Source organism: Helicoverpa zea, chromosome 9 (assembly GCF_022581195.2).
Source record: "Helicoverpa zea isolate HzStark_Cry1AcR chromosome 9, ilHelZeax1.1, whole genome shotgun sequence".
NCBI lineage: Eukaryota > Metazoa > Arthropoda > Insecta > Lepidoptera > Noctuidae > Helicoverpa > Helicoverpa zea.
The window spans coordinates 2464059-2489121 of record NC_061460.1 but is presented as its reverse complement, the minus strand read 5'-3'; the positions used below and the strand labels follow the sequence as shown (position 1 = coordinate 2489121).

At 38.4% G+C, this 25063-nt stretch overlaps 3 protein-coding genes and 1 long non-coding RNA gene across 8 annotated transcripts in view; 2 read left to right on the top strand and 2 right to left on the bottom strand.

The window, feature by feature from the left end:
• Positions 1-291: 291 nt before the first annotated feature.
• Positions 292-9191, bottom strand: LOC124633144 (short-chain specific acyl-CoA dehydrogenase, mitochondrial-like). 3 transcript variants are annotated; one of them, XM_047168269.1, is made up of 10 exons: positions 8785-9191; positions 8173-8339; positions 5998-6256; positions 4767-4928; positions 4383-4449; positions 3845-3934; positions 3679-3740; positions 3287-3378; positions 2737-2936; positions 292-2281 (listed from the first exon to the last, which is right to left on the bottom strand). In XM_047168269.1, the coding sequence occupies exons 1-10, from the start codon at positions 8822-8824 to the stop codon at positions 2188-2190; spliced, it is 1233 nt and encodes a 410-aa protein (XP_047024225.1). In that variant the 5' UTR covers positions 8825-9191; the 3' UTR covers positions 292-2187. The 3 variants fall into 3 exon arrangements, with proteins under 3 accessions (XP_047024225.1, XP_047024224.1, XP_047024226.1); XM_047168268.1 differs by lacking the exon at positions 3679-3740 and having other exon boundaries at positions 3783-3934; positions 8785-9189; XM_047168270.1 differs by lacking the exon at positions 3679-3740 and having other exon boundaries at positions 3783-3922; positions 8785-9187.
• On the top strand, positions 6206-8767 carry LOC124633145. The gene is made up of 2 exons (XR_006984704.1): positions 6206-6281; positions 8175-8767. It is a non-coding gene; the product is annotated as an uncharacterized LOC124633145 (long non-coding RNA).
• Positions 9192-9493: 302 nt separating the features above from the next.
• On the top strand, positions 9494-22959 carry LOC124633365 (vacuolar protein sorting-associated protein 18 homolog). Its single transcript, XM_047168556.1, has 9 exons — positions 9494-10025; positions 10106-10437; positions 12464-12772; positions 13102-14324; positions 14758-14927; positions 17880-18031; positions 18309-18374; positions 21455-21620; positions 22068-22959. The coding sequence occupies exons 1-9, from the start codon at positions 9764-9766 to the stop codon at positions 22301-22303; spliced, it is 2916 nt and encodes a 971-aa protein (XP_047024512.1). The 5' UTR covers positions 9494-9763; the 3' UTR covers positions 22304-22959.
• Positions 22954-25063, bottom strand: part of LOC124633367 (BAG domain-containing protein Samui-like) — a 37537-nt gene continuing 35427 nt past the window's right edge. For all 3 annotated transcript variants that reach the window (XM_047168558.1, XM_047168559.1, XM_047168557.1), the window contains exon 3: positions 22954-25022. In XM_047168558.1, coding sequence (XP_047024514.1) covers positions 23245-25022 — 1778 coding nt within the window. In that variant the 3' untranslated portion in view covers positions 22954-23244. The remainder of the gene's footprint in view (positions 25023-25063) is intronic.

Sequence of the window (25063 nt, the reverse complement as noted above, 5' to 3'; positions counted from 1 at the left end):
TCGACTCAATGACGAACTGTGGCCGCCGAGAACACTCTTCGCCTCCTGCCTGGTGGGGAGTGAAACTGGTCGGTGTGCGAGAGAGATGCAAGATATGGGGTAGAAAAGGACAGAGATAAAAGCGGAAAACACGTAGGTGCCTATCTCAAACTAGTAAGCTTCAAATAAGGTAAGTATTTAATATGCGTTTTATTTCAGGTAAAACGCTGCTATTATTTACGAATTTTTTTTTAAGTGCCCTCTTCAGCGTTAAGTACATAAAAAGAGGTAGGTAAATAAATAAAATACATATTTACAAAAATATATTTTTATTAAATCATAACAATAGAACAATACGTATAATAAAAGTTGATAAACACTTCATTATATAGTAACTATATTATATGTAGATTTGTGTTTTGACACAATAATCTTAGTTTTGTACAGAAATGAATATAAAATGAAATAGCCCCAGTGACTTAGAAGTACAGTCAACTACATTAAATAGGATACAGAACTGACAAAAAAAAAACATTGCAAAATTTCATAAGCAAAATATTATGCGGTTTTATTAGTTTTGCGTTAAGGCTAAATCAGTCACATTCTACTGGCACCTAATATGCTAAAAAGAGGAAAAGCCTATAACGGGCTATTTATTTAATTGCAAAAAACATTTAAATAAAAGTTAAGTACAAACCTCTTCAATTTGTAGCCTAAAACGAATCAACCAAAATAACAAAGTTAGCACCTTTTTTAAAATTTTCGGACCCAAGTAGGTATCATGCGTTTTTAAAACGCACATATTAATAAAATGGAATGTCCCATTTGAACATAAGTACATATATACAAATCACGGAGGAATGAAAAATAGCGGAGATGCCATAGGGAAGGTGGGTCAGGCGCCTTCTTGTAGGTCAAGCAAGGTACGGCAGACAACTACCGAGGAACTACCGAGACGGTCGGGTTCCTCGTCAAATCAAAACCAATCTATCAAAGATTGGTGATTTTATTTTGAAAATAATCCATAGAAAAGGCCTGTAAGGGCGGGACTAGTAACATTCCTCGTCCCCCGATCACCCGTATTTTGGCGCGCTACTTTCTTAGGAGATTTTGCGTTATGTCAGCTCCGCTAGTCATTATGTTCTCCATGATACAAATATTGGCTAAAATTACGTTATAAATGCGATGCTCTTAAAACTATTATTTTATGAGGAGTTAACAACATTAGGTATTTGCGACACGGATTTTTGTTGGCCATTAAAATCTTTCCACGGGAGTACTTTTAAGTGGTTAAAATCGTCCTAACTCTAATGAAATATTTTGGATCTTAGCCAAACCTTTTAGAGGTATATTTTTCTTTATAATTAGAAATCTTGTTCAAACCAGTTGTCAATTTCGTTTTTCTTTTGTTTTAGCTGACATATTGTTAATTAAAAATATTACGACTTCTTGAATATAAAACATTTTATATCACTTATAGTTCTATCCTTAAAATTAACAAAAAACTATATTTGAAGTGTATACGTTTTATTTGTCTTGTAAACTTTTATCATTATTGAACACAAAATTAAAAACTTCTTACCAAAGTATAACAAGTGTAATATTATGCGAAAAAAATATTAAATGACGCTGTTCCCTTTATTAAAATATTCAAGTCCACGATTTGAGCGTTTATCGAGCAGATTTGCAAAGATAAAATATTTGAAGAGCAGGAATATTAAATCAATTAAAATTATATTCTGATATTCGAAATTGTGAATATTGTGATGGATAACATAGATAGTGTGGAAGACGACATAAGTAAAAAATAACCTATGATCAATAACAAAATATAGAAGAAGCTGCGAAGACTCATAAAATTGTGACGTTGAGAAGAAAATAGAAAGATAGTTGGAAAAGTAAATCCCAAAAAATGGGAAGACCATTTCAGTCGATGTTTTATTGTTTCAACTTGAGCAATATTATCGAAACATTTTTGCCAACAATCTTTTCCCGAACCCAAAAAAGACCGCACCAAGTGTTGCTTAACGAAAAGGCTAGGCAGATGATTAAAAGACCCAAAATGGTCTTACTTCGTTTTGTTTCATGATTTTCACTCAACAGCAAATATTTTTTTATGAAACCCGGTACTTAAATATCATTAAATATTTCGATAATATTCCCCCGTGTATAACTAGAGTAGACTAGAACAGGTTTACCGGTGTCTCTTCAAAGCGCGTCGTGTTCCTTCAGTAGGTAATGTCCTACCAGCCTCTTCTGTATGTCTGTGACACCGCCGTAGATCTGCGTACCTCGGGCGTCCCTGTTTAATAATAATTATACTTATAAAAGAAATCATTCTAGGACCATCTGGATAAACCGAAAAAACATCATCCAAATTGAGAACCTTCTCTTTATTGGGAAGTCTATGAAAAATGCATGTGTTCGAATCTGAGCTGCCTATTGGTCTTCTTTAGACTAAAGCTTGCAAAAAAATATTGTAATAGACTTTACAACCAAATAAAAAAATAATAGAACACAACAAATCAAATGGCTCAATAATTTTCTAACGAAGCTCTCATTAGGTTGCCGACATGCCACAGAATTTTCAAATACCAAAATGGCCTTTCTGTTCTGTCTATCCTCATCTTTTTGCAATTTTTTGACACAAAGAGGCCGAATTCAGGCAGTACAATACGAGAAAACACTGGCACAAAATGTTGCTCTAAAGTTAAATAAACATTCACTACAGAATATAAAGAAGAATATGAACGTTACCTATAATGTCTCTCAGCATCATAATTGACGGACAGGCCTCGTCCGCCAAGGATTTGTACGCAATGATCAGCGACGGCCGTAGCGTTGCGTCCAGCTAAATACTTGGCCATCGCACTGTTTTTAGTGCTGACCTCTACTGCGGCACGGTAGGTGGCCAGTCGGGCTGTTTCTACTAGCATGCACATTTCTGTTAGACGGTCCTGTGGAAAATTGATGTGTCAAGAAACTGTGCTTGGTAGTATAACCTCTTTGGTGTAATTAGTCTTACAGTTCACGCCAAATAGATTTATTTCTTAGGCATGTGGTCGTAAAAATATGGTAGAGAGGCTTTGCTTGTCCGAGGTTCGGTACTATTGACTAACAGGAAGAAAGTACACTACTACGTATGCGTGAAGTGTCAAATGGATGACTTCAGAATTTCAAAGTTCAAAGTTATTTTGCGCAAATTAGGAGTGATTGAAAAATGATTTTTGGTCCTTCTAAGGGAGGACTAAAGGACCAATAACTTCAGACAATAGAAGAGTAAATAAGTGGAAGGTGAATGACATACCTTGACGGATGCTAATCTGGACAGGGGTTTGCCAAAAGCGATCCTTTTCTTCGCGTATGAAATTGCAGTGTCTAAAGCTGACTGTGCGATACCTGTCAAAAAATAAACAAATGTAAATGCCCTAGTAATTTCATTCTTTGGTATTGAGTACTGTTGTTTAAACTTAGGGGTACTTTCACATCTGGATCTACAAAACGTGGTCTTTGTATACTGATGCTGTCTCACTGCTCCATGGCTATGCGGAACCCCTCGCCGGCTGGGTGATGACGTCACACTCGTGTCACTCACCGACAGCGTGCGCCGCGATGCCGATGCGCGCCTGGTCGAGCTGCTCCATGGCTATGCGGAACCCCTCGCCGGCTGGGTGATGACGTCACACTCGTGTCACTCACCGACAGCGTGCGCCGCGATGCCGATGCGCGCCTGGTCGAGCTGCTCCATGGCTATGCGGAACCCCTCGCCGGCTGGGTGATGACGTCACACTCGTGTCACTCACCGACAGCGTGCGCCGCGATGCCGATGCGAGCCTGGTCGAGCTGCTCCATGGCTATGCGGAACCCTTCCCCTGGTTCACCCACGACATAGGACCGCGGGATGCAGACGTCTTCCAAGGTGACTGGGCAGGCAGTCGCCGCCCTGTCGGACATGCTTCACATCTAATTTATAAGCTCCTTTTGTGTCGGGGATTGTAGTTATGGTAGAATGTTGGGTGCAGTGTGCCTGCCTACGTTTATTGTAGTTTTGAGACTCTCTTGCAACGGTGGCTATTCATTTTTTTAATGAAAGTAGTTCGAGTCAGTGTCGACATGAATAAGAAGTAAGTCATATGTAGCGTAATACACATATAATATTTAAATGTTATATGTACATAAATCGGCGATAAATTATAACGGTGGTAACCCTTTAACCTTTTGAAAGCAATTAATTAGTCACACAGGACCATTTCAGACTCCTAGGACGAATTTTTATATACAAAATTGCAAATTAAAAGCATGACATAATTCCATTTTTTGAATCAATTTAATAATGATACCTAACACCTCACGGTACATGCAGTGTTAATGTATGTATTTATAAAAAAGGTTTCAGTACATACCTAACACTCATGATGCGTTCCTTCTGGCCTCTGAAGATACCTTCAGTCTCTATAGGGATTAGGAAACCTGTAAAAAATAAATACCTTTAACATAAGATAGTTATAACATAATATGATTTGACTGACACGTCAGCCGAAAGCATCTGGAGAGATGGGCCAATATTGTCACAAAGTGGCCGGAAGATGGAAGAAATGAAGGGATGATCTCGACACCCATTCGTCTTTCCAAGGGTCGAGAAGAGTGAAAACAAGATGGGAGGTTTTTGCACTTCAGTGGGACAATAAAGGCTTATTTAAAGTACAAATATATGTCTTTCTTTCACTTTATAGAGAAGGGTGAAGACCCAAAAAAGTATTTTTGGTCCCAGTGTATTTTTTACTTACATGCAAGCCCCTTATGCCTAAGTGCTGGGTCGATCGTAGCAAAAGTAGCTAGGGCTTTGCCCTCGATGGCGTTGGTGACCCAGGTCTTCTTGCCGTTCAGGATATAATTATCACCATTGAGTTCAGCCTTGGTCTGTATACCTGCGACGTCTGTGCCTGCGCCTGAAAAGATCAAAAAAAGTTGTGAAGTCTAAAGGTTATGGCACAGTATAGCGGCACCGCAACAGCATGGCTCCACACCAGCATTTAAGTTGTCATTCAATTTAGAGCATTAAATCGTGTATATTATAATATATTTCGTAACGTCAATATGAAAAAGCCAACGGCGAGCAGTCAACGCGCTTGCCGCTACCACACAACTCGACTCGCCGCCCGCGTGCTGCAAGCGAGCGGACCTCATGCGTACCTACAGCGCGCCGACGGCGTGCTAATTACGCGCCGACTCCGAGCCGGCAGCGAAACAACGTCATTGCGTCGTGTTCAATCATAACTGTCTTAAAATAATATTGAGTTTGCGGTGACAGCAAGCTTACACCTCGCGGCCGGCGCGCCGACGGCGAGCGGACAGCGCGTGGTTAGTGCGCTAGCAGCTAGCCGTAGTCTAAATTCGAGGCGACGCCGTGCTGCAGCCGGGCTGTTGCGGTGCTGCTATAATGTGCCATGTCCTTAAGTGTCTTTCATTTTATAAATATAGGTTTTTAATCATCAACTGTACAATTGTTAGCGACAATTTATTAGACAAAGACAATTTGTTTAAACTCAATATGAAGGAATATTAGGTATTTTACGTAGTGTTAAATCAATATTTGACATTATGTCCCCATAATATGACAAACCTTTTACTTATCAGGTGACCATGATAACTAAAGTAAACCTCATATATCCACATTGTTATCTAATAGTAATTAATAAACATTAATTGGTGTAACACGCCCTCTAAAGTAAACTTATTGGTCCTAAGTTCCGCGCCTAAAGCGTATGTACAGGAATAAATAAAACTGTCTGTCTATCTTATACTTCTGCAGTGGCTGAAAAAAACTTGTATGGTAATAGACTGAACATCGGGAAAACTGTGTACATATCTTTCATTCTTCTACTTCTATCGGTAACTGGAAGAGATTTTTACGGTGCATTTACTATGCACAGTGCACTTAAAATGTAGTAATGAGTACGTCATTTCTGCTTAGTAGACAAGCTAATTTAGTACCTACAATACAAATGAATACTATACCTGGTTCACTCAAAGCGAACGACCCAAGAGCACCCTTAGTGAAATCCCTCAAGAATATCTCTTTCTGTTCCGGCGTCCCCTTCTCGTTCACCAAGTTGACATAAAGGAAGTTATGTATTGAGACGATCATGCCTACACTGGCACAGCCCCGGGAGAGCTCCTCGACTGCTAGAGCGAGGGACAGGTAGTCTAAGCCTAGGCCTCCGTAGTCTGGGCTCGCGCAGGCTCCCAGGAGACCCATTGACGCCAGTTTTTTGATCTGGAAGAGAAGGAAACGTATTCAGGTAATTTATGAGGTCTCATTTAGTTCTAGACAAAAAGGAGAAATATTTTTTTTTGACGAAAAAGGAAAACAAAAGGATGAATAAGGAGGAAAGTTTAAGAGTAAACTGATTTTGGGTCAGTCTCAAATTGGGAGAGTATTTTCGGAAACCTATTATTTCAGAGGATCCTATACGCCGCATTTCGTATATTTTAGGGGATGATTTCTGATTTAGCTATTTTGATACTTTCTGATGTAGCTACATATGTTTTCATGGGCGAATTCAGCCCCATCCCATTTCATTACATCCAACATAGAACTGTATTCCTAAAAAGTACATTAGGGACATGACCTTTCAGCAGGGCATCTATTTTTGTCAGATTGATAAAATCCCCTTCTGCAGTGACTTATCGCTTTGTGCATTGCCATATTTGACGTTATGACGTCATCATATATCATGGATACTTTGCGACACAAGCCAATGATAAAAGTTATCTCTTTTTATGCAGCAGATATGAGAATAACTTGTTCATTGTAGTTATAGCTGAACAGTCATAGTTGATTGTTATCGAGTCAATCATACACTAATCTGGGTAGGTATCTAATCTTAAAAATGCGATTGGGATTTTATTCGTTTGTCTGTTACCCATGGCCATGGTAAAACTGCTAAACTAAATTACATGAAATAGAACTGGAGAAGATGTTAGTATAACGTCTGACAGAGAGGAATGAAAGAAAAATACTTATTGCGCCGACCCCAAATGATTTGGGATCAGGGCAAGAACAGGAACTGGAGAAGATATAACTTTCGCTGTAGACTTTACACATATCTGTAGATAGCAATGTAGCTAGAGCAACGCAGCTAGAGGTAGGTATTTGTCTTAACTGTACTGTATCAGTTTATTGACGTAAACTAATTACGTAATTATATGACCACAACATGTTTGTTTATTTACGATTTTCCAATAAACGTCATTCCTATTGATCCTAGGGTCTGCGTTTAGTAAACAAACTTTCATTCTGATATTGAGTCAAAATAACTGGATTCTATCAATCAATATACAATGAAAAGCTTTGGTTTATTATTTTTGGTCCTAAAAAAAATATTTATAAATCTAATCAATTGCCTAATGTTGTCCAGATCTTTGTAAATGGGCAGATTTTAATTTAAAAAAATCAGATTAATTTGGAAAAAGTTTTGAACTGGCAATACAGTAAATACAAAATTTATTTCTACAGTAAATATAATATGGTAATTGGCCCTTCAAAGACCCTGATACCTACAATAAAGAAGTACCTCAATACAAATAAGAAAAACAGTTGTTTTATCAAACCTTTTCAAGATTTAATCTAAATCATAATACTCTACAGATATGATAACAATACAAAGTTATGTCACCAATCTACCATGGTCATTGTCAAAAGCTTAAAAAACAACAAAATATTTAGTATTACTTAAAATAGAGTTTTACTAAATAAGGGTTTTGAGTCTTTTAATTATTATAATATAGGTCCTTCCAAACATGACAATCGGTGGTAAAGACAAAAATTCAAATGAAAATGGTAGAGTGTCATCAAGTTTTTTTTTATATAAATCATGGAGTCTTTGGAGCTCCTTATCTCTAAGGTCATAAAAATATTTTTAATTTACATTCACATAATATTTAAAGACTTCACTTGTCAGATACCTTCAAAATATAATAAGCTTAACCCGTGTATGTCAGCGCCCAGATATATGCAAGACTATTGATTTTCTATTGTTTCATAATTAACTATGTACAAGAGGTTAATAAAAAAAAAATAGAAGTTACCCCACAGCCCACACACACAGCCACAGCAAAAATATTTTCAAACTTAAATACATACTTTCTTTTTAATTCTGTTGGACAACATTTTTAGTAAGCTATACTTACAGGTTCAAAAGGAAACAAGGCTTCGGTATCATGATGAGCAGCATTAGGCTTCAGGTGCTCATCAGCGAAGTTCCTCGCCATCTCCTGAATAGTTCTCTGCTGTTCTGTCAACTGGGTTGTGAAGGTGCGGCATTGTGATAGTGACTTTAGGCATTTTCGGGAGTAAACTGCAAAAATAAATAGTGACTTAAGTCATTTGTGGGAGTAAACTGTAATAAGGTCTTCTCATTAAAGAATTTTCTTCTCCAGTTTTTATTGAGTTTTCATAGTCTTGGTTTTATTTGCATGTAATGGGGAATTCTTTATGTACAGGAATAAAAAGTCTATGGTCTTTGATCAGGTTCAAGCTTCTTTGATTAATTTCTGTTATATTAGCATAATAAACAAAGAGACTCGGAGTTTCAGGATGGCTAACTTACTGGATTTTAATATTTTACATGCAGAGAATATAAGAATTAAATTATTTTAGCTGAGGTTTCAGCAGTGTAATTTTGACAAGTAACTGTGAATTGAATTATAGCATCGAACTGTAACATTATTGTGAATGCGAAGTACTTGCGCACGCGCAGCTGAATAAATTAAAGAAGCAACATGATTCAGGGTTTTACTTACTGCCTAATTTTGTAGTCTTCAACAGCGGACTTGTGGCCATTTTAAATGCAGATAACAACTGATGTTATATCACCGAAAACGTACGAACTAAGTTGACACTCGAATTCTGATACGAATGATAATGATAAATCAACAAGGTCACACTACCATACTACCTACTCCAAAAACCGGTTCCCGATCACTGACCCGATTTTCAAATTAATTAATCAGTTTACGGTATAGCGATGAAAATTACACAAACTAACACTTATCAAATACTGATTAACGTATCAGTATTGTATTAATTACGGTTTATTTTCACATTTTATAATGTGCTTAAAAATATTTTAGTCACTACTAAATAAGGACCTTAACATTTACAAAATATGAAACATTTCAGAATGTACAAAAATACGTAATACAAAATTGTTGACAATCCGACACAAAATAAATATTGAATGACATTTGGTGCGATAATTTTGACAAACACGTTTAGTTTTACCCAACTTTAGTTTAGAACATTGATAAATCATGCTCGAGTTTGGTCATTATTCAGGAACCTGAAATATTGTCAGCTTAAAAAAAATTACTATTCAATTTGTTAATCAACTTATAATACTTAATTCTGATATATCAAGTATATTTTTCGTTAAGTTACTGCAATTTTAACTTTCGTTTCTGCACATTCAGTACTTTTTATTTACGGCTGACATTGACAGCTCTAATGATTTGACATATTTTTGGATCGAAATTTCTGATTTCGATTCGTATTGTTTCGATTTCATTATTCATTCTAATTCTTCCCAAGAATAAACAACTAATTAAATATTTTACTCTGTAGTGAACTCACAATATAATAAATAGGTGAATGTTGAGGTAGATAATGTACTCAAGCTTATTCCGAATTACTGCTGTGTGGTAAATGAAGTAAACAAATCAAGAACACTCGTATCAGTCGTATCAGACGTCCTGAACTAGAACAACTCCCACTTTAGTCAATATGACTTCGATTTTGGATCAGTACGAGCAAGCTTCGCAGGGTTCCCAGCGACCCAAGCCCATCTCCGAGCCCATGGTATCTTCAGGGTATATAAACATGCAACTGGAAGACACTACACCTATGTTTTCCAAGAATAAAATGATTCTGAAAAATCTGTCGGATTTGATAACTCACGCTGCTGTTTCGAACGATTATCTGGTGCTGGCGATGGCTAATGGGAACCTTTTTCGGCTCAATTTGAAGAAACCTGACTGTGGACAAGGTAAGGGACATAAAATAAATTCTTAAATGGTATATTCTGCGTACATTTACTCACTAACTTAATCATCATCATTATTACAGAAATCCAATACTCAAAGTTTGTCCAACCAAATTCAAAACTGATGGGCATGTTCCTTGATCCGCTCGGCCATCACCTGCTAATGTCATTTACTTCAAAAAAGAAAGATGGCTACCCTGAGCTCATATACTTACATCAGAATAGCACAAAGTCTAAACTCGTTAGCAAGTCTAAGAACTATGAAGTGACAGAAGTTGGTTGGAACTGGGAGAATACTTCGGAGATGAATACTGGGCCGATTCTGCTCGGCACATCGCAGGGACATATAATTGAGACTGAATTGGAGGCTGACAGTGATAAGATGTTTACCGCAAGCCATTTGTATTGGAGCGAGGTAAATCACGTTTTAATTATGGAAACTACTTCTTACATAATGTTGGTCTTCATAGGTTTCTTTTGCCAATATTATTTAAAAAATTAACCTATTTCATACTTCTATCTACTTTCATTTAAAAGATTAGGGTACCATTCATTTTTAAATTGCTTTTTCCTAAACTTCTTAATCACTAAATTATGAGTCTAATCTATTCTTACTTATATTTCTCTTCTTACTAATTTGGTTATATTAATTTTAATTTCATTAATTTCTCATACAAGCTGCCCAATTATCTTCCTCTGTATGGAAACAAGGAAACTGATGGTTTGGTAAACAAATGCTTCTGCTTTCATTCATACTTTTATTATTTAATTTTTCTCTATTTCTATACATTCAAAATACATATATATATATAGTGCAACCTTGCCTAAAAAAATCTACCTATTTTGTGTTTTTTGACTATAAAATTAGTCTAATAATCATGTAAAATCTTTCATAGAAATATCTCTTTTCATTAAGGTTTCACTATATAAAATATCCCACCCAAAACAAAAATGTGAATGGCTGCCAAGTTCGATAATATGGGAATGCTTCGCCTATAAAAGAAGTGAGATCTGAATAAGTACCAAGTTCCATAAACATACCTCAGTTAAAAATAGTTACTTTTGAATGATGTTACTTGGCAAGTTTTCACACACCTTGTTATAAACCTACTAAACGCAATGAATCAAGTATTTAATTTTCTATTAAAACTTGCCAAGTAACATCATTAAAAAGTAACTATTTTTAACTGAGGTATGTTTATGGAACTTGGTACTTATTCAGATCTCACTTCTTTTATAAGCGAAGCATTCCCATATTATCGAACTTGGCAGCCATTCACATTTTTGTTTTGGGTGGGATTTCATTTATTTTTGCAAGGTTGTTTATTTTATTTTTTTCTTATGATTAAGTTAGTTACGGAAATATCTCATTTATACTATCTTTCAGATTTTTTAATATGCACTATGCTTCTTACAAAGAAATGAACTAGATTAACTAAATTGACTAGATTTACCAACTGACTGACATGACATGTTATCATATATTATGTTCGTGGATCAAAGTTACACATTCATTATTTTCGAAAGTGACTCACACTTGGCCGTTTTCAGATTTTTACTTTACTTTTAATAAATACAAACCTTTGTAACGAATTTCAGATCGGTACGACCATTCGAAGATATATTATATAAATATAGATAAATTTAGTTCGTTTTAGTTCCTTAGGGGTATAAATTTACACCGGGTATACACCTTCATTATTTTGAAACTGACTCACACTTGGCCATTTTCAGATTTTTCCCTTTACCTTGACATAAAGACCTACCTCCATGCCAAATTTCAAGTCAATACGACCATTGGAAGTGGTCTAGGTTTTTGATGAGTGAGTCAGTCAGTCAGTCAGTGAGTGTATAGTAAAAATAGCGATTTTCTGACGTCAATATCTCAAGACCTACAATAGGTATATTAATGAAATTTTGTATTTTAGATAAGCGAGGGGGTCTCAATAGATACTAGAAATTTGATATGCGTAAATGAAATAGATTTTGAGTTATAGGGGGATCGAATTTGGCCAGAAATGGTTCGTGTAATATAACCCACAGCCGGTGTGTCGCTTTTTTTTGCTCGAACTTGGCGGACACACTGCCGCGTGTCTAGATTGTCTGAAAGCAAGTCTGTTTTACAGCAATGATATTTTACCATATTTTTACACTTTCTAATAACTTCATTAATTCCCAACCATGCTTATTTTTCTCAATTTGTCTTTTATTATTCACTTCCAAATCCTGCCTTGCAAGTTTTTTGGTGACTTGAACTAATATTATTCTTACTATATAGGTTAGCTTCACTCATACTTTAGATCATGGGGTGAATTTAACATTAATAATTATTGTGTGTTTGTGTGTATGGCTTCTCATGATATGGTTATAAATATTTTATGCTTACATCTTAATTCTACAAGCACTAGACCTATAAACCACAATCATATTTCTATCCACAGATCTTTGACATTGGCAGAGGGGCTGACATGCCAATAACCGGAATCCAGTTCCATAGAGTTAACAAAACGAGTAAATACTTCATTTTCATCACCACTCCTACTAGACTATACCAGTTTATGGGCCATGCCACCATGAAGGATGATAAACCATCTCTACAATCAATTTTCTATGCCTATTTAACCATTCCTGAAACAGGATTCCAGGAGATATTATCTAGTTTGAAGTATTCGAAGCTTCAATTCTTTGATAAGGGTGGAGTGCCTAAAACGTTTGCCTGGTTGACTGAACCTGGGATATTTTATGGACAGGTTTGTATGAGAATCTAAATTTAATCATTTATTGTTTAAAGTCTTAAAGTCGTAGAAATAAGCATCTTAATAGATTACAATCAGTATGAAAATAGGACAGAGAATTCTCACTAATCAACATAAGAAATTACCACACAGCTTAATTCTGTACAAGAACCAACTATGATCATCAAAATGTTCTAAAAACAAATATACCATTATTTCACTGTAAATTACCAGCTGATAACATTAATTTACTGATACTTTTTCCTCATACTCTTGCCATTATCATCAATGCGATGCTGCAAATGTACGTCATATTTACATGTTTGTTTTTATCAATGTTACAGTTGGACCCGAGTTCCCAGCAGAATTCCAACTCGCTGTTCACCCAAGGCACTTTAATCAGTTACCCAGGGGACGGAGACGAACAAGAAAATGCTCCCCTATCTTTCGTCCTCACAGAATTCCATGTACTTCTTATGTACTCCGACAGAGTCAAAGTAGTTTCTCTGATCAGCCAAGAACTAGTCTTCGAAGATAAATACTCCGAAGCACACGGGAAACTCAAAAATATTGTTAGGGACACCAAAAAGAGGACCATATGGGCTATAACGGACAAATCGGTGTTCAGATACAAAGTTATTCGCGAAGAACGCAATCTATGGGTCATATATTCTGACAAAGAACAGTTTGAACTAGCCAAGGAGTATTGTTATAACAATCCGGCCTACATAGATGTTATAAACGTCAAACATGCTGAACTGTTATACAATAAGGGAGAATATGAAAAGAGCGCGGAAATTTTTGCAGAAACGCAAAAAAGTTTCGAAGCAATATGCTTGAAGTTTTTGGAGCTAGAACAGATAAATGCTCTGAAAGTTTATTTAGGGAAAAGATTGGAAGCCTTAAAAGATGATGACAAGACATTAATATCGATGTTAGTTATTTGGATGACGGAGCTATATTTATCACAGTTAGGTGTGCTCCGTCGTACAGGAAAGCAAGATTCCGAAGAATACCACCAAATACAGAGTAACTTCGAAGTATTTTTACTGCATCCCAAAGTATCAAAATGTATGCAGCATGTGAAATCTGTGGTCTACGACCTCATGGCTTCTCACGGTGACAAACAAAACTTAATCAAATTAACAATAATTAACGAAGATTACGAAAATGTTGTAGCTCAATATATATACAAGAAGTCATATGCAGAAGCGATACAGACGTTAAAAACTCTAAAGAGGCCGGAGTTGTTCTACCAATTCGCTCCGGTCCTCATGGAAGAGTCACCGAAGCATACTGTGCATGCATTAATATCTCAAGGAGCGAGCTTAAGTCCCTCAAAATTATTGCCTGCCTTTCTATCTTGTAAGAACGATGAGGCACATGTTTCTGAAATAATACTTTACTTGGAGTTTATACTGCAGCATTATAATGTAAGGGATAAGGCTATACACAATTATTTGCTGACTTTGTACGTGGAACATGACCATGAATCGCTGATGATGTACTTGGCGAGGCAAGGACAGGATGTTACTATGGTTAACTACGATGTTCATTATGCTTTGAGGTGAGTGTGAGAACTTTTATTTTGGTACTAGCTTCCGTAAGGTTTCATCTTCGTCCTGGGAGAAGGCACTTCCCGCAACCGGTTAAAAGTTGAATATGCCACTTCTCAGGCTCTAGTAGACTTTCTGTGTGAAAGGTAGATTTAAATAGAATCAATAGTTTTAGCGAGATAGCTCTACAGGTAGACAGATAAACTTCTGTCTATCTCTTCCTTGGTAAGGATTTAAAGCTATGTTTTCTTCAACCAAGTCGCAAATCACCTCTTCTTCTTAATAATTTATTTAACTTACCAGAATTTCAAAATTTGCTGCCAATACATCAAGATACAAATCATTTCTTCATTGACCAATTATCCTTAAGTTCAACAGCCTAAGATTGAAATTGCCTCAACTACAAACCTACTATACAAAATATCTAAACTATTCACACTTCAGATTATGCCGCGAGAAGAATCTATCAGAAGCTTGCGTAAAGCTTTCAGCCTTACTCGGCTTGTGGGACTCCGCAGTCGAACTAGCTCTACAAGTCAGCTTGACTCTAGCCAAGAGTATTGCTGACATGCCCGACCAGACAGAGTTGAGGAGACAGTTGTGGCTTAATATTGGTGAGTGGCTGAGTGGGGAGTAACCCCCGCACTCAAAGACATTTAACGATTACTTAAGTCACTTCTTAGTGACAGATTCTTAGAGAAATTCTGCACCAAGGAACAGCTTAAGTAACCATTAAATGTCTCTGAGTGTCTCCATAAGTGTCTAAGTGGGGTTTGGGTGGCTAACTGGGCAGCTCGTTGCTAAGTAAGGATCTCGTGGCTTAGTTAATTCTTGGTGCCTAACCAGTCGAGGTTGCTCTACAAGTGAGCCTGACTCTTGCTAAGAGTATAGCTGACATGACCGACCAGACGGAGTTGAGGAGACAGCTGTGGCTTAATATTGGTGAGTGGCTAAATGGGGTGTAAGTGGGGAATTCGTAGCTGAGTTCGTACTAAGTATTATACTACAAAAATCTTGTAAAGACTTACCTATTGGCAAAGTAAAAGGCTCATGGTTGAGTGCAATTCTCCTGGACATCATATTTTTCAGCCATATCGGAACCTGTATTTTCTGTATCTTTATCTTGAGTTTTGTCTATCTATACATATAATAAATCTGTAAAAAAACTGTGTCTGTACATTGAATATATTAAAAAAATAATAATTGGGTGGGGTTTAGAAACAGTAATGGAGCACAAATCCAAAAAAAAATTTCTGTCTGTATGTCTGCATGTCTGTATGTCTGTATGTCTGTATGTCTGTATGTCTGTTTGTTTGTACACGCTAATCTTCCGAACTACTGAACGGATTTCAATGATTTTTTCTTTGTTGTATCAGTATTAAGCCTGGTCAACATATAGGCTATAATTTATCTTCGAAACTTGAAGACCTGATGCAGAACTCTAACAGACCAACAAAACTATAAGAGATACAAAAATGGTGCCATGGCAAAAATTGTTTCATGTGATGAGCATTTTCAGCTGAGATAATAAATTTGAAGATCTGGAACACCTGATGTGGAACCCCAAGAGCCCAGCTTCTCTGTACCATATACAGGTATGATGTTTTAGCAAAAGTTGTTCAATTTGATAAGCACTTTCTATTGACTTATACAAATTGAAGATCTAAAACACCTGATGTGGAACTCCAGGGGCCCAGCTAGACTATAGCATATGAAGATATGACGTTTTAGCAAAAGTGGTTCAATCTGATAAGCACTCTCTATTGACGTATAAACATCGAAGATCTGGAACACCTGATGTGGAACTTCAAGAGCAATACTACACTTGAAATGTATAGAAATGAATGTTATGAAATAGGTATGGCGAATCAAAAAAAAGTAATTAGTCCGTCTTTTAGATAACCCTAAAATAATGGACACGTATTTTTCTTTTCTCTCTCTCACAAACAAATAATAACGAAGATACAACACGCTTGAATTTTGTGTTAAGTCACTGCTTAGTACAAATTTTACATACTAATCGTGGCGTCACGAGCCCCCACTCTCCGAATTTTTTGCGTTATATATATCTCATTATTATTTTGTATGTCTCTTCCAGACCTCGGGACTACAGAGTTCCGAATTTTTGGGAGGCAAACGTGGGGCCGAAGCCAACACGCTGAAGCCCTTTTGAGACAACTTTAATGAAATGGTGACACAAAACCGACGATTATCCCTTTATACACTATAGAAATGAATCCAAGGACAATCCCCGGTGGACGTCGTTAAAAAAAGACAATCCCCGGTTCTGTGCTAAACTATTGCTAACTATGGAGGAAAAGTACTTGGGCTATTGTGATGGGATGTTAGTGGATGACAATGTATTAGGTACATGTAAAAATGGCAGGTGGAGACTTGCCACCTCACTTACTGGGCCCCCGGGAACCAGTCACTGAATAGCAACAAGAGGGCAACAGGTACATGAGCGGCTGTAGGGTGAGGATACCTCGGTGGACTTTAAACGCTGATTACGCGCTCCCTGTGCTTACCATGAGGCACCTACCCTCCGAGCAGGGCTACTAATCCTGCTCTAGCGACTCCACTCTGGACGGCCAAGCCAAGCCAGAGGCGTGAGACCTACCCCCGTCATGGTTCACTCCGACCGGCCGGAGATGGGGGACAGTATACTCTCCCTGGAGAACTCAGTATATATAGCCCCGCGGGGTCGCTACTCCCCGTCATCAGCCTCAGATGTCCTGCGGTGCCTGTATCTCATTATTATTGTCGTTATTGTCTCAAGAGCCTTTGTCCCAATTATGTTAGGGTCGACTTCCAGTCACGATGCAACTGAGTACCAGTGTTTTACAAGGAGCGACTGCCTATCTGACCTCCACAACCCGGTTACCCGCTCAACCCAACACCTCTTGGTAAGACTTACTGGCGTCTGACTACCCATAACGACTGCCAAGAATGTTCAATGACAGCCGGAACCTACAGTTTAACATCCCCTCCAAATAACGGTCATTGGTATCCAAAATATACGTAGAAAGTACATAAAAACTTAGAAAAGTTGCATTGGCAGGCACTTGCCAGACCTGGAATCAAAGCCGCACGCTCATACTTGAGAGATTGGTTCTCTACCCACTAAACCACCACGACTTCCACTAAGTCACCACGACTTTGTCATCTATTTAATGTTTTTTTACGTAATAATACGTGTACCTAATATTTTTGCCACTCACAACTTAAATGCGGACTAATTAGAATCACCACTTTTATCCCTATGGTCACGTCTATTGCGGTTCAGTTCTCAGCGTTTTGTTTAGTCTGCTGTGCTTTTGCCGTTAAAGTACAAAAATTAAATATATGGAACGTTTCTAATAGTTATGCGTATTCCGTTGTTTCCAAGTCAACGGGCCCTTAAAATTCAATATCAGACTATTCAGATCTTTGATTTTGCTGACCCCGTAGTCGCTGGCATAAGGGACAGGATCCGCGTACGAAGTCGCGGGCAGAAGCTAGTAAAAAATAATTATGTTTATAAAAAAAAAAAAAAAACTAAAATCATATTTTTTTCGTTTCCCCAGCTGAGAGCGTGATCACGAAGAACCAAGACATGCAAGAAGCGATGACCTTCCTGGAAGAGTGCCCGCTCATCAAAATCGAAGACATTCTGCCTTTCTTCACTGATGTTGTCACTATTGACCACTTTAGACAACCTATTTGTGATTCCTTGCAGGTAATATCATGTTTCTTTTCTATACTGCATGGTGCATGCACACTTTTTATTGGTTCACCGCTTTACTAGTAAAAAAGTGCACAAAAAAGAGACAATTTTACCTCATTTACTCAAACTTATTTGCAAGTGCATAATCAGATTTGAATTTTTGAAGTCATCAAATTACGAGTTCTTATTTTTATTTATTTACCAAAATCATACAGTCATTAATGTATCTTGCTCTTGGTGCCATTCTATGTTTAAATAGCTCATATTTTACTTATCTTGCTATCTACAGGAAAATAACAACCAAATAGAAGAAATGAAAAATGAAATGGAGGAAGCGATAGCAGCTGCAGAATATGTAAGTAAAATGTTTTACCATCATCATCATCATCCTCCGAGCCTTTTCCCAAGCATGTTGGGGTCGGCTTCCAGTCTAACCGGATTCAGCTGAGTACCAGTGCTTTACAAGAAGCGACTGCCTATCTGACCTCCTCAACCCAGTTACCCGGGCAACCCGATACCCCTTGGTTAGACTGGTGTCAGACTTACTGGCTTCTGACTACCCGTAACGACTGCCAAGGATGTTCAATGACAGCCGGGACCTACAGTTTAACGTGCCATCCGAAACACAGTCAATGGTGTCTAAGATATACTTAGAAAGTACATACAAACTTAGAAAAGTTGCATTGGTACTTGCCTGACCTGGGATCGAACCCGCGCCCTCATACTTGAGAGGTTGGTCCTTTTACCCACTAGGCCACCACGACAGTCCGTTTTACCATTTGTTATAATTTCGGATCAACCACTTTAATTTTTGCTTACAGCATTGAGTCAAATGTCATAAATGGAAGTCTAAAGGTATCTACACACCAAAGCCGCTGATGCCGGCGGCACAGCCCGGCGGCCCAACCCGCCGGCCGTATTTTGTACAATCATGCCGCCGGCTTTCATAGAGTATTTCAGCGGTTCCCAAATGGGGTTCCGCGGAACCCTGAGGTTCCGTGACAGGCCCTCAGGGGTTCCGTGGAAAATTCAAGATTTCCATATGGTTAATCGTTTCACTTTTGACAATATTAAATTATTATTCATTTTCAATTAAATTGTTTTAAATATTGCATTCCAAAATTCCATTTAGGCACCGTGTAGGTGGGTACCACTTGGGAGTGTAAGTCACACTCGCGACAAGTGGCGAGGGAAGGCCACGGCAGCGGATAATTTAATTCCGTTTTTTACAAATTGTAGATTAACTTAATACCTCCAGGTCTTCGTCAATCGGCAAAAGTAGGTAGCGAGTCGGCCAAAAATCACCGCATTTTTTGGGCTTATTTCATCGCCAGGATTATACCTTTTCATACATTTGACAGGACGTGAAATGACACGGCATACGAGTGTTTCCAGTGGCTATTTTTACCATGAATCAAAAAGCGACATTATTTCTAATTTTTGCACCTCCGCGAATCCGAAAATTTCACGCTCGCTTCGCTCGCGACTCCATGTTACGTGTGATGCGTTAATGTTCGTTTAATTGCTCAAGTATCCAACACCGAAAAATTTCGCGCTCTTTCGTCGAGGTTTCCTATGATGTTTATTTTTTATTCCTCTGGTTCAGAAAAAGCAATAGCGCTTTCATCGCTAGCTGCTTATTCATTTGCATTTGCTGTTTTGTGTGGATATTGTACCTACTTTTTGAGACCTTATTAATTTACAGTGGTTTTGTTTATTTTGTGAAGGTACTTAAACTAAAAAAGAATTCGCGCTCGCTTCGCTCGCGATACCGGCTACCACTGAATGTCTTTTAATGCTAGCGGGTGCTTGGAACTTCTTCTTTTAGTTAAAAAAAATCGCGCTCGCTCGCCTCGCACCTGTACAAATCCAATCTATTTCTTTTTGCGTTTACTTTGTCAGTCTTCAAACTGAAAACTATTCACATAATACACAAAGTCAAGGGCGGCTAAATTGTTTTCTGGCCCGTGTGGCAGATAGCCATGATACGCCTGAGTATAATGAATATGTCTCTAACCATATAACCATTTGGTGCGCTACCACGCGCCACGAGCCGTGCCTAAGTGTATTTACGTCTTTAGTTTACTTGTTACTTAAGCTAAGGTTCCGCCGAAAAATGGTGAAATGAAAAGGGTTCCGAAGCCAAAAGAATTCGGGAACCGCTGGAGTATTTGACAATTACTAGAACACCACATGCCGCGGCAGTCGTGCCGCCGGGCTGTGCCGCCGGGTCAGCGGCTTTGGTGTGTAGACCCCTTTACGCTTTTACAGACTTTTTTTTAGTTAAATAAAAGTAATCGTATGTAATTTAAATTCTATCGAAATCGTGTTTTAAATTATTGTGTTTTTAAACAAAATTTTTATTCGCCATATATTACGCTTGTACAGTTTTTTTTTTGTTAAATAAAAGTAATTATTTTAAATTCTATCGAACTATGAAGTACATAAATGAAATTATTGTATTTTTAAAACAAATGTTTTATTCGCCATATTTCTGTCACCTTTTGTTTGTTCACGCTGCACCCACAAATTCAAATTCAAATAATTTATTTGCTTAAACTGCAGGTTACATTAAAGGTGGATAGGTATTTATTACAGTACCAGATACATTTTGTCGCTTTACGACATGCAAAAGTTTTTATACAAGTCACAAAAATTATAACGTCAATATAATAATACTTAACTCTATCAACAAATAATTTAGATAGACACAGCATGCAAAATATATATTTATTTTTGTAACAATTCCGATACAGAATAGAAGGACTTCTCTATAAGCGACGTTTTAAGAATGTTCCGAAAGAAGATGGATCACAATCCATACAAAATTGCCCCACGTCCTATAACAATGTGACGTATCTCAAAAAAAAGATAAAAATGTTTAAAAAAATATGGCATACTCTCTAATTTATTTTTTTTACACCTTCATACGAAAAACATGCTCTAAAAATTGTTCAGGCGCTGTTATGAAAACATCGTTCATAGGACTATTCATGGACTATTTTATTAAATTATTTTTTTGTTTGATAGGGTATACCTCACAGGTGGTCCCATAATCATCAGGTTAGGATCTGATGATGGAAACCCTGAGAAATTCAGGGCAACTTTTGAAAGTTGTAGGCATAAAACTTAACTATGAGGTGTATGTCTTATGACACTATGCAACAGTAAAGATTTGGAGCTGACCTGATGATGGAGACGAAAGATAGGATATAGGATATAGGACGAAGATATAGGACGTGGGGCAATTTTGATCCATCTTCTTTGTTGAAGACACAGCGGGGTGACAGACACTTACTGATTGAAACCCACCATATTCTTTCTAGAGCCCCTTATGTACCAGGGCCGTGGTAACTTACAATCTCACAGCCCATTTATCTGTCAGCTTACCTTCTGATTTTAGAATAACCTACATTTCTATTGTTAATGTTGCAGGTTCGTTCAGAAATCCAGTCGTTCCGCAACCGCAGCGTGACGGTGCTGGTGTCGGACGCTTGCTGCCTGTGCGACATCGCGCTGCTGCTGCGCCCCTTCTACCTGTTCCCGTGCGGACACAAGTTCCACAGCGACTGTCTCATGCAGGAGACGCTGCCTACGCTCTGTATGTACCGCAGTACAGATAGTACTGTTCTTGTAAAAGTGTCTGGTTAAGGTGTTCTATGATCTGGATGTGAACGCGAAGCTGTGCTGCGCGAAAACAAAAAACATTCGATTTCTTTTGAGGTAGCCTGCATGACTCCGCGCTGTCCAGCGTACATCTTTGATCTTTACGTTCGCCCATTCAGGACGCATCTTGACGTCTCACCTTTATGTATTCTGTTAATTCATTGACTATTGTGATGTCACTAGTTGCTAACTTTGGACAAGCAGTCATAGGTTTTGTCAGAAGTACAGAAAAAAGCCTACTAAACTAACACCTTTTTCACAGTTCCCCAGACAGAAGTTGCATTAATCAAGATAAATTATTTTCATCAAAATCTTCACCCAAATAAGCAAACCCATTTCAGTCACCCTTATTATTATTTACCCTACATTATTTCTCCCACAGCACCAGCCCGCAGAAACAAACTCTCAGACTTACAACGCCAACTCTCCGTGTTATCCAACATTGAGCTTTCCACCGTCACCTCCAACGGCCTGCCACTCCGAGAGATACTGAGGAACGAGATCGATGACATCATAGCGAGCGAGTGCATCTTCTGCGGGGAGTATATGATCAGTTGTATTGATAAACCGTTCATTAGTGATGAAGATTGGGACAGGGTTATGAAGGAATGGGAGTGAGCTTTTAAGTAAAGTAAGGTTCGTATTAGATAGCAAGATTTTAACAACTTTCCAAGCATAAGCATTAAGCAAGTTGTTATTTCCATTTACAAACAAAATTACTGTATTTTTTATGTGGAATAACGTCTAATTGGTTCGAGTAGATTTAAATAGGTTGATTTAAATTCTTAAACTAGGGCTCATATGATTCAATGAAATAGCTGTTACCAAATAACGTAAGCATTCCGTAATACGGACCCTAAGTTATTTGGCTTAGAAAGTATGGAAATGCTACAGCGAAGGATAACAATTTACGAACATAGATGCTTCTGTATTGTAGCACATTTGAAAGCATATGTATATACAGGTAGACGTAGGTATAGCAAAATTATTCTTGTTTGTATTGATATGTAGAGTAAGTTATGTAGCTAATAATTTCGCATGTTTATTTTATTTTATGTTGGACAGACTGATATATTGATTGAGTAAAGTGAGATCTATTTAATGTAAATGTATTGTTTCTATGTGCTTTGCATTCTGTGATAAAGTTAATTTACTATCATAGAATTCATATGTAAGACATTGTTATGTAAGTAATATATTGTGTATTAGATATAGCTATAATATATTTTATATCATCCAAAATGTAGTCAATAATAAAAACACTTATAAACGGATTCATTATTTATTCAGAAAATTGTGTTATCAAGTGATGATAAACAATAAATTAATTAAATATTAGGACAAGGAGACCGTTTCAAATCCTACAGGACAACAAATATCTTTACACATTTGTTTAATATTAAAAACGTAAAATGTACAAACATAAACAATACAATGTCAACACCTGTGTTATTTATGCACAATAATTAACACGAAGAATAAGGAAGGCATACACTTAGGCCCCGTGCGCGGATTACGACTGTGGAACTAATGAGACAATTCACTATCGCAAACTAACTTTATTGACTAGCAGCACCATCTACTTCCATCACCTGCGGCTCCGCCTTATCACCCTTATCGTCCACTTGCATTATATCTAACTTCTCTTTCTTATCCTCGACTTTCTCTTCCTTATTGCTATCTTCAGCTTCTTGCTTATTACTATCATTGGGTACATCTTTCTTATTATCTTTGCTTTTGTTTCGTTTCTTTACAACTTTGGTGCCCTTCTTGGGGCTTTTCTCTGCAGTTTCTTCCTTTTGTTCGGTAGTTTCGGCTGGTTTGTCGGAGGGAGTTGCCTCCGGTCGTGTGTCGGCTGCTTCTGTTTGTGTGACGTCCTTATTGTCGACTGGTGCCGCTGCAACTATTTCGTCCTGAACCTTTGCCTCCGTAGACTCAGTCTTAGCTTCCTGCGCTGGGGCTACCTCAGCCGGCTTTTCGGCTTGCTCGACTTGTGCCTCCTCTTTGGTGCTATCCTTCATTTCAACCTCACCGTTTTCTGTAACTTGTTCAGGTGCCTGTTGTGCATCTGTGTTTTCTTTCATTTCTACATCTTGTGGTTGAGGCTGGCTCTGACCACCATTGGCGTTACTTTCTGCTTTGGCTTCTAATACAGCTATACATTTTTGGATGCACTTGATGGCTTCCTTCCTAGCTTGTCGAATATTTTCTTTGCCATCAGTTTCAATTGTGTCTAATTTTATGAGATTCCTAGTTAGCATTTCGTCTAGGAACAAGTACTTCTTATCATTTTTGGTACCACCAAAGTTTTCAACTTCAGTCATTAGATTAAGAACATCTGTTTGGATACGAAGAATCTGTGTGATGGGATCGTTGGCTGGAGTCTGTTTGGGTTGTGGCGGGGTTTGCTCCCGCTGCGGAGTTTGTTGTGGTGGTGGCGGCTGCTTCTGCTGAGGCGGGGGCTGTTGCTGTGGCTGCTGCCGCTGTTGGGGCCTGGACGGAGGTTCAGTCTTGGGTGCACTCTGATCGTGGTGCACTGGTACTTTAACAAAATGTTCCTCGGCATGTGGGTGAGGATGCGGCTTGGGTGACTGCGAGCGCTGTGGGGAGGCACCGCGAGCGAAAGCCGCCTGCGGGTACGCTTTCTGCTGTGTAAAAGGCTGTGGCCCCTGCCTGAATCCTTTGTTGAAGGGTGTGCCGAAGGCTCGTGTGAAGTTTGGTGGATGATGGTAGCCGGGGCTATCGTCAGCGAAATACTGTTCTCTGTCGATGTGAGGCTGCTGGGGCGGGGGCACGTACGCGGGCTTTGCGTCACCAAAGTGTGTGCCGTGATCAACTGATTTGTTGATCACAGGTTCGTCCCTGCCTTCCACGAATATGGGTATGTGTCGCACGTTGGAGTGCTGCTCGCCATGCTGCGGCTGGTGCTGTTCCTGGTGGTTCTGTCCACTCATTTTAAAGCTTTGATTAGGAGGTGCGCTGCTGTCTGGAGGCGCTGACATAGACCTCTGGTTTCTGTCGTCCGCATCGACCAAGCTAGGGTCGGCGGGACTTTTCTGGCCGAGATCGACTGTGTTCCTTAATCCGTATTGTGGGAGGTGCGCTTGTGGTTCGGGTTCTGAAGGTCCTGCTTGAGGTTCCTGCTCAGTCTGTGTAGCTGCGGTCTGTTGCTGCGCCGGGGGCGACTGCGGCGCGTGCTGTTGTGTCTGCTGCGGCTGCGGCTGTTCGTCACGAGGTCCAAATCTGCGGTTCCAATGTGAAGGAAAGTGTTCTCTGAATTCTGGCGGGATATCGTCGAAGGGGAATCTGTCGAAGCCACCAAAGCTGTCGCCGAAATCTGCAATTACGAAACGTTTGTTTAAAACACCTGCAAAGAAG

Coding starts and splice junctions, on each gene's coding strand:
- LOC124633144 (XM_047168269.1), bottom strand. CDS start 8,824: ATGGCCACAAGTCCGCTGTTGAAGACTACAAAATTAGGCA. Junction 6,257..8,172: donor CCTTGTTTCCTTTTGAACCT/GTAAGTATAGCT, acceptor CTTCTCTTCCAG/ATCAAAAAACTGGCGTCAAT. Junction 4,929..5,997: donor GTTCGCTTTGAGTGAACCAG/GTATAGTATTCA, acceptor TGATCTTTTCAG/GCGCAGGCACAGACGTCGCA.
- LOC124633365 (XM_047168556.1), top strand. CDS start 9,764: ATGACTTCGATTTTGGATCAGTACGAGCAAGCTTCGCAGGGTTCCCAG. Junction 10,026..10,105: donor GAAACCTGACTGTGGACAAG/GTAAGGGACATA, acceptor TCATTATTACAG/AAATCCAATACTCAAAGTTT. Junction 10,438..12,463: donor GCCATTTGTATTGGAGCGAG/GTAAATCACGTT, acceptor TTCTATCCACAG/ATCTTTGACATTGGCAGAGG.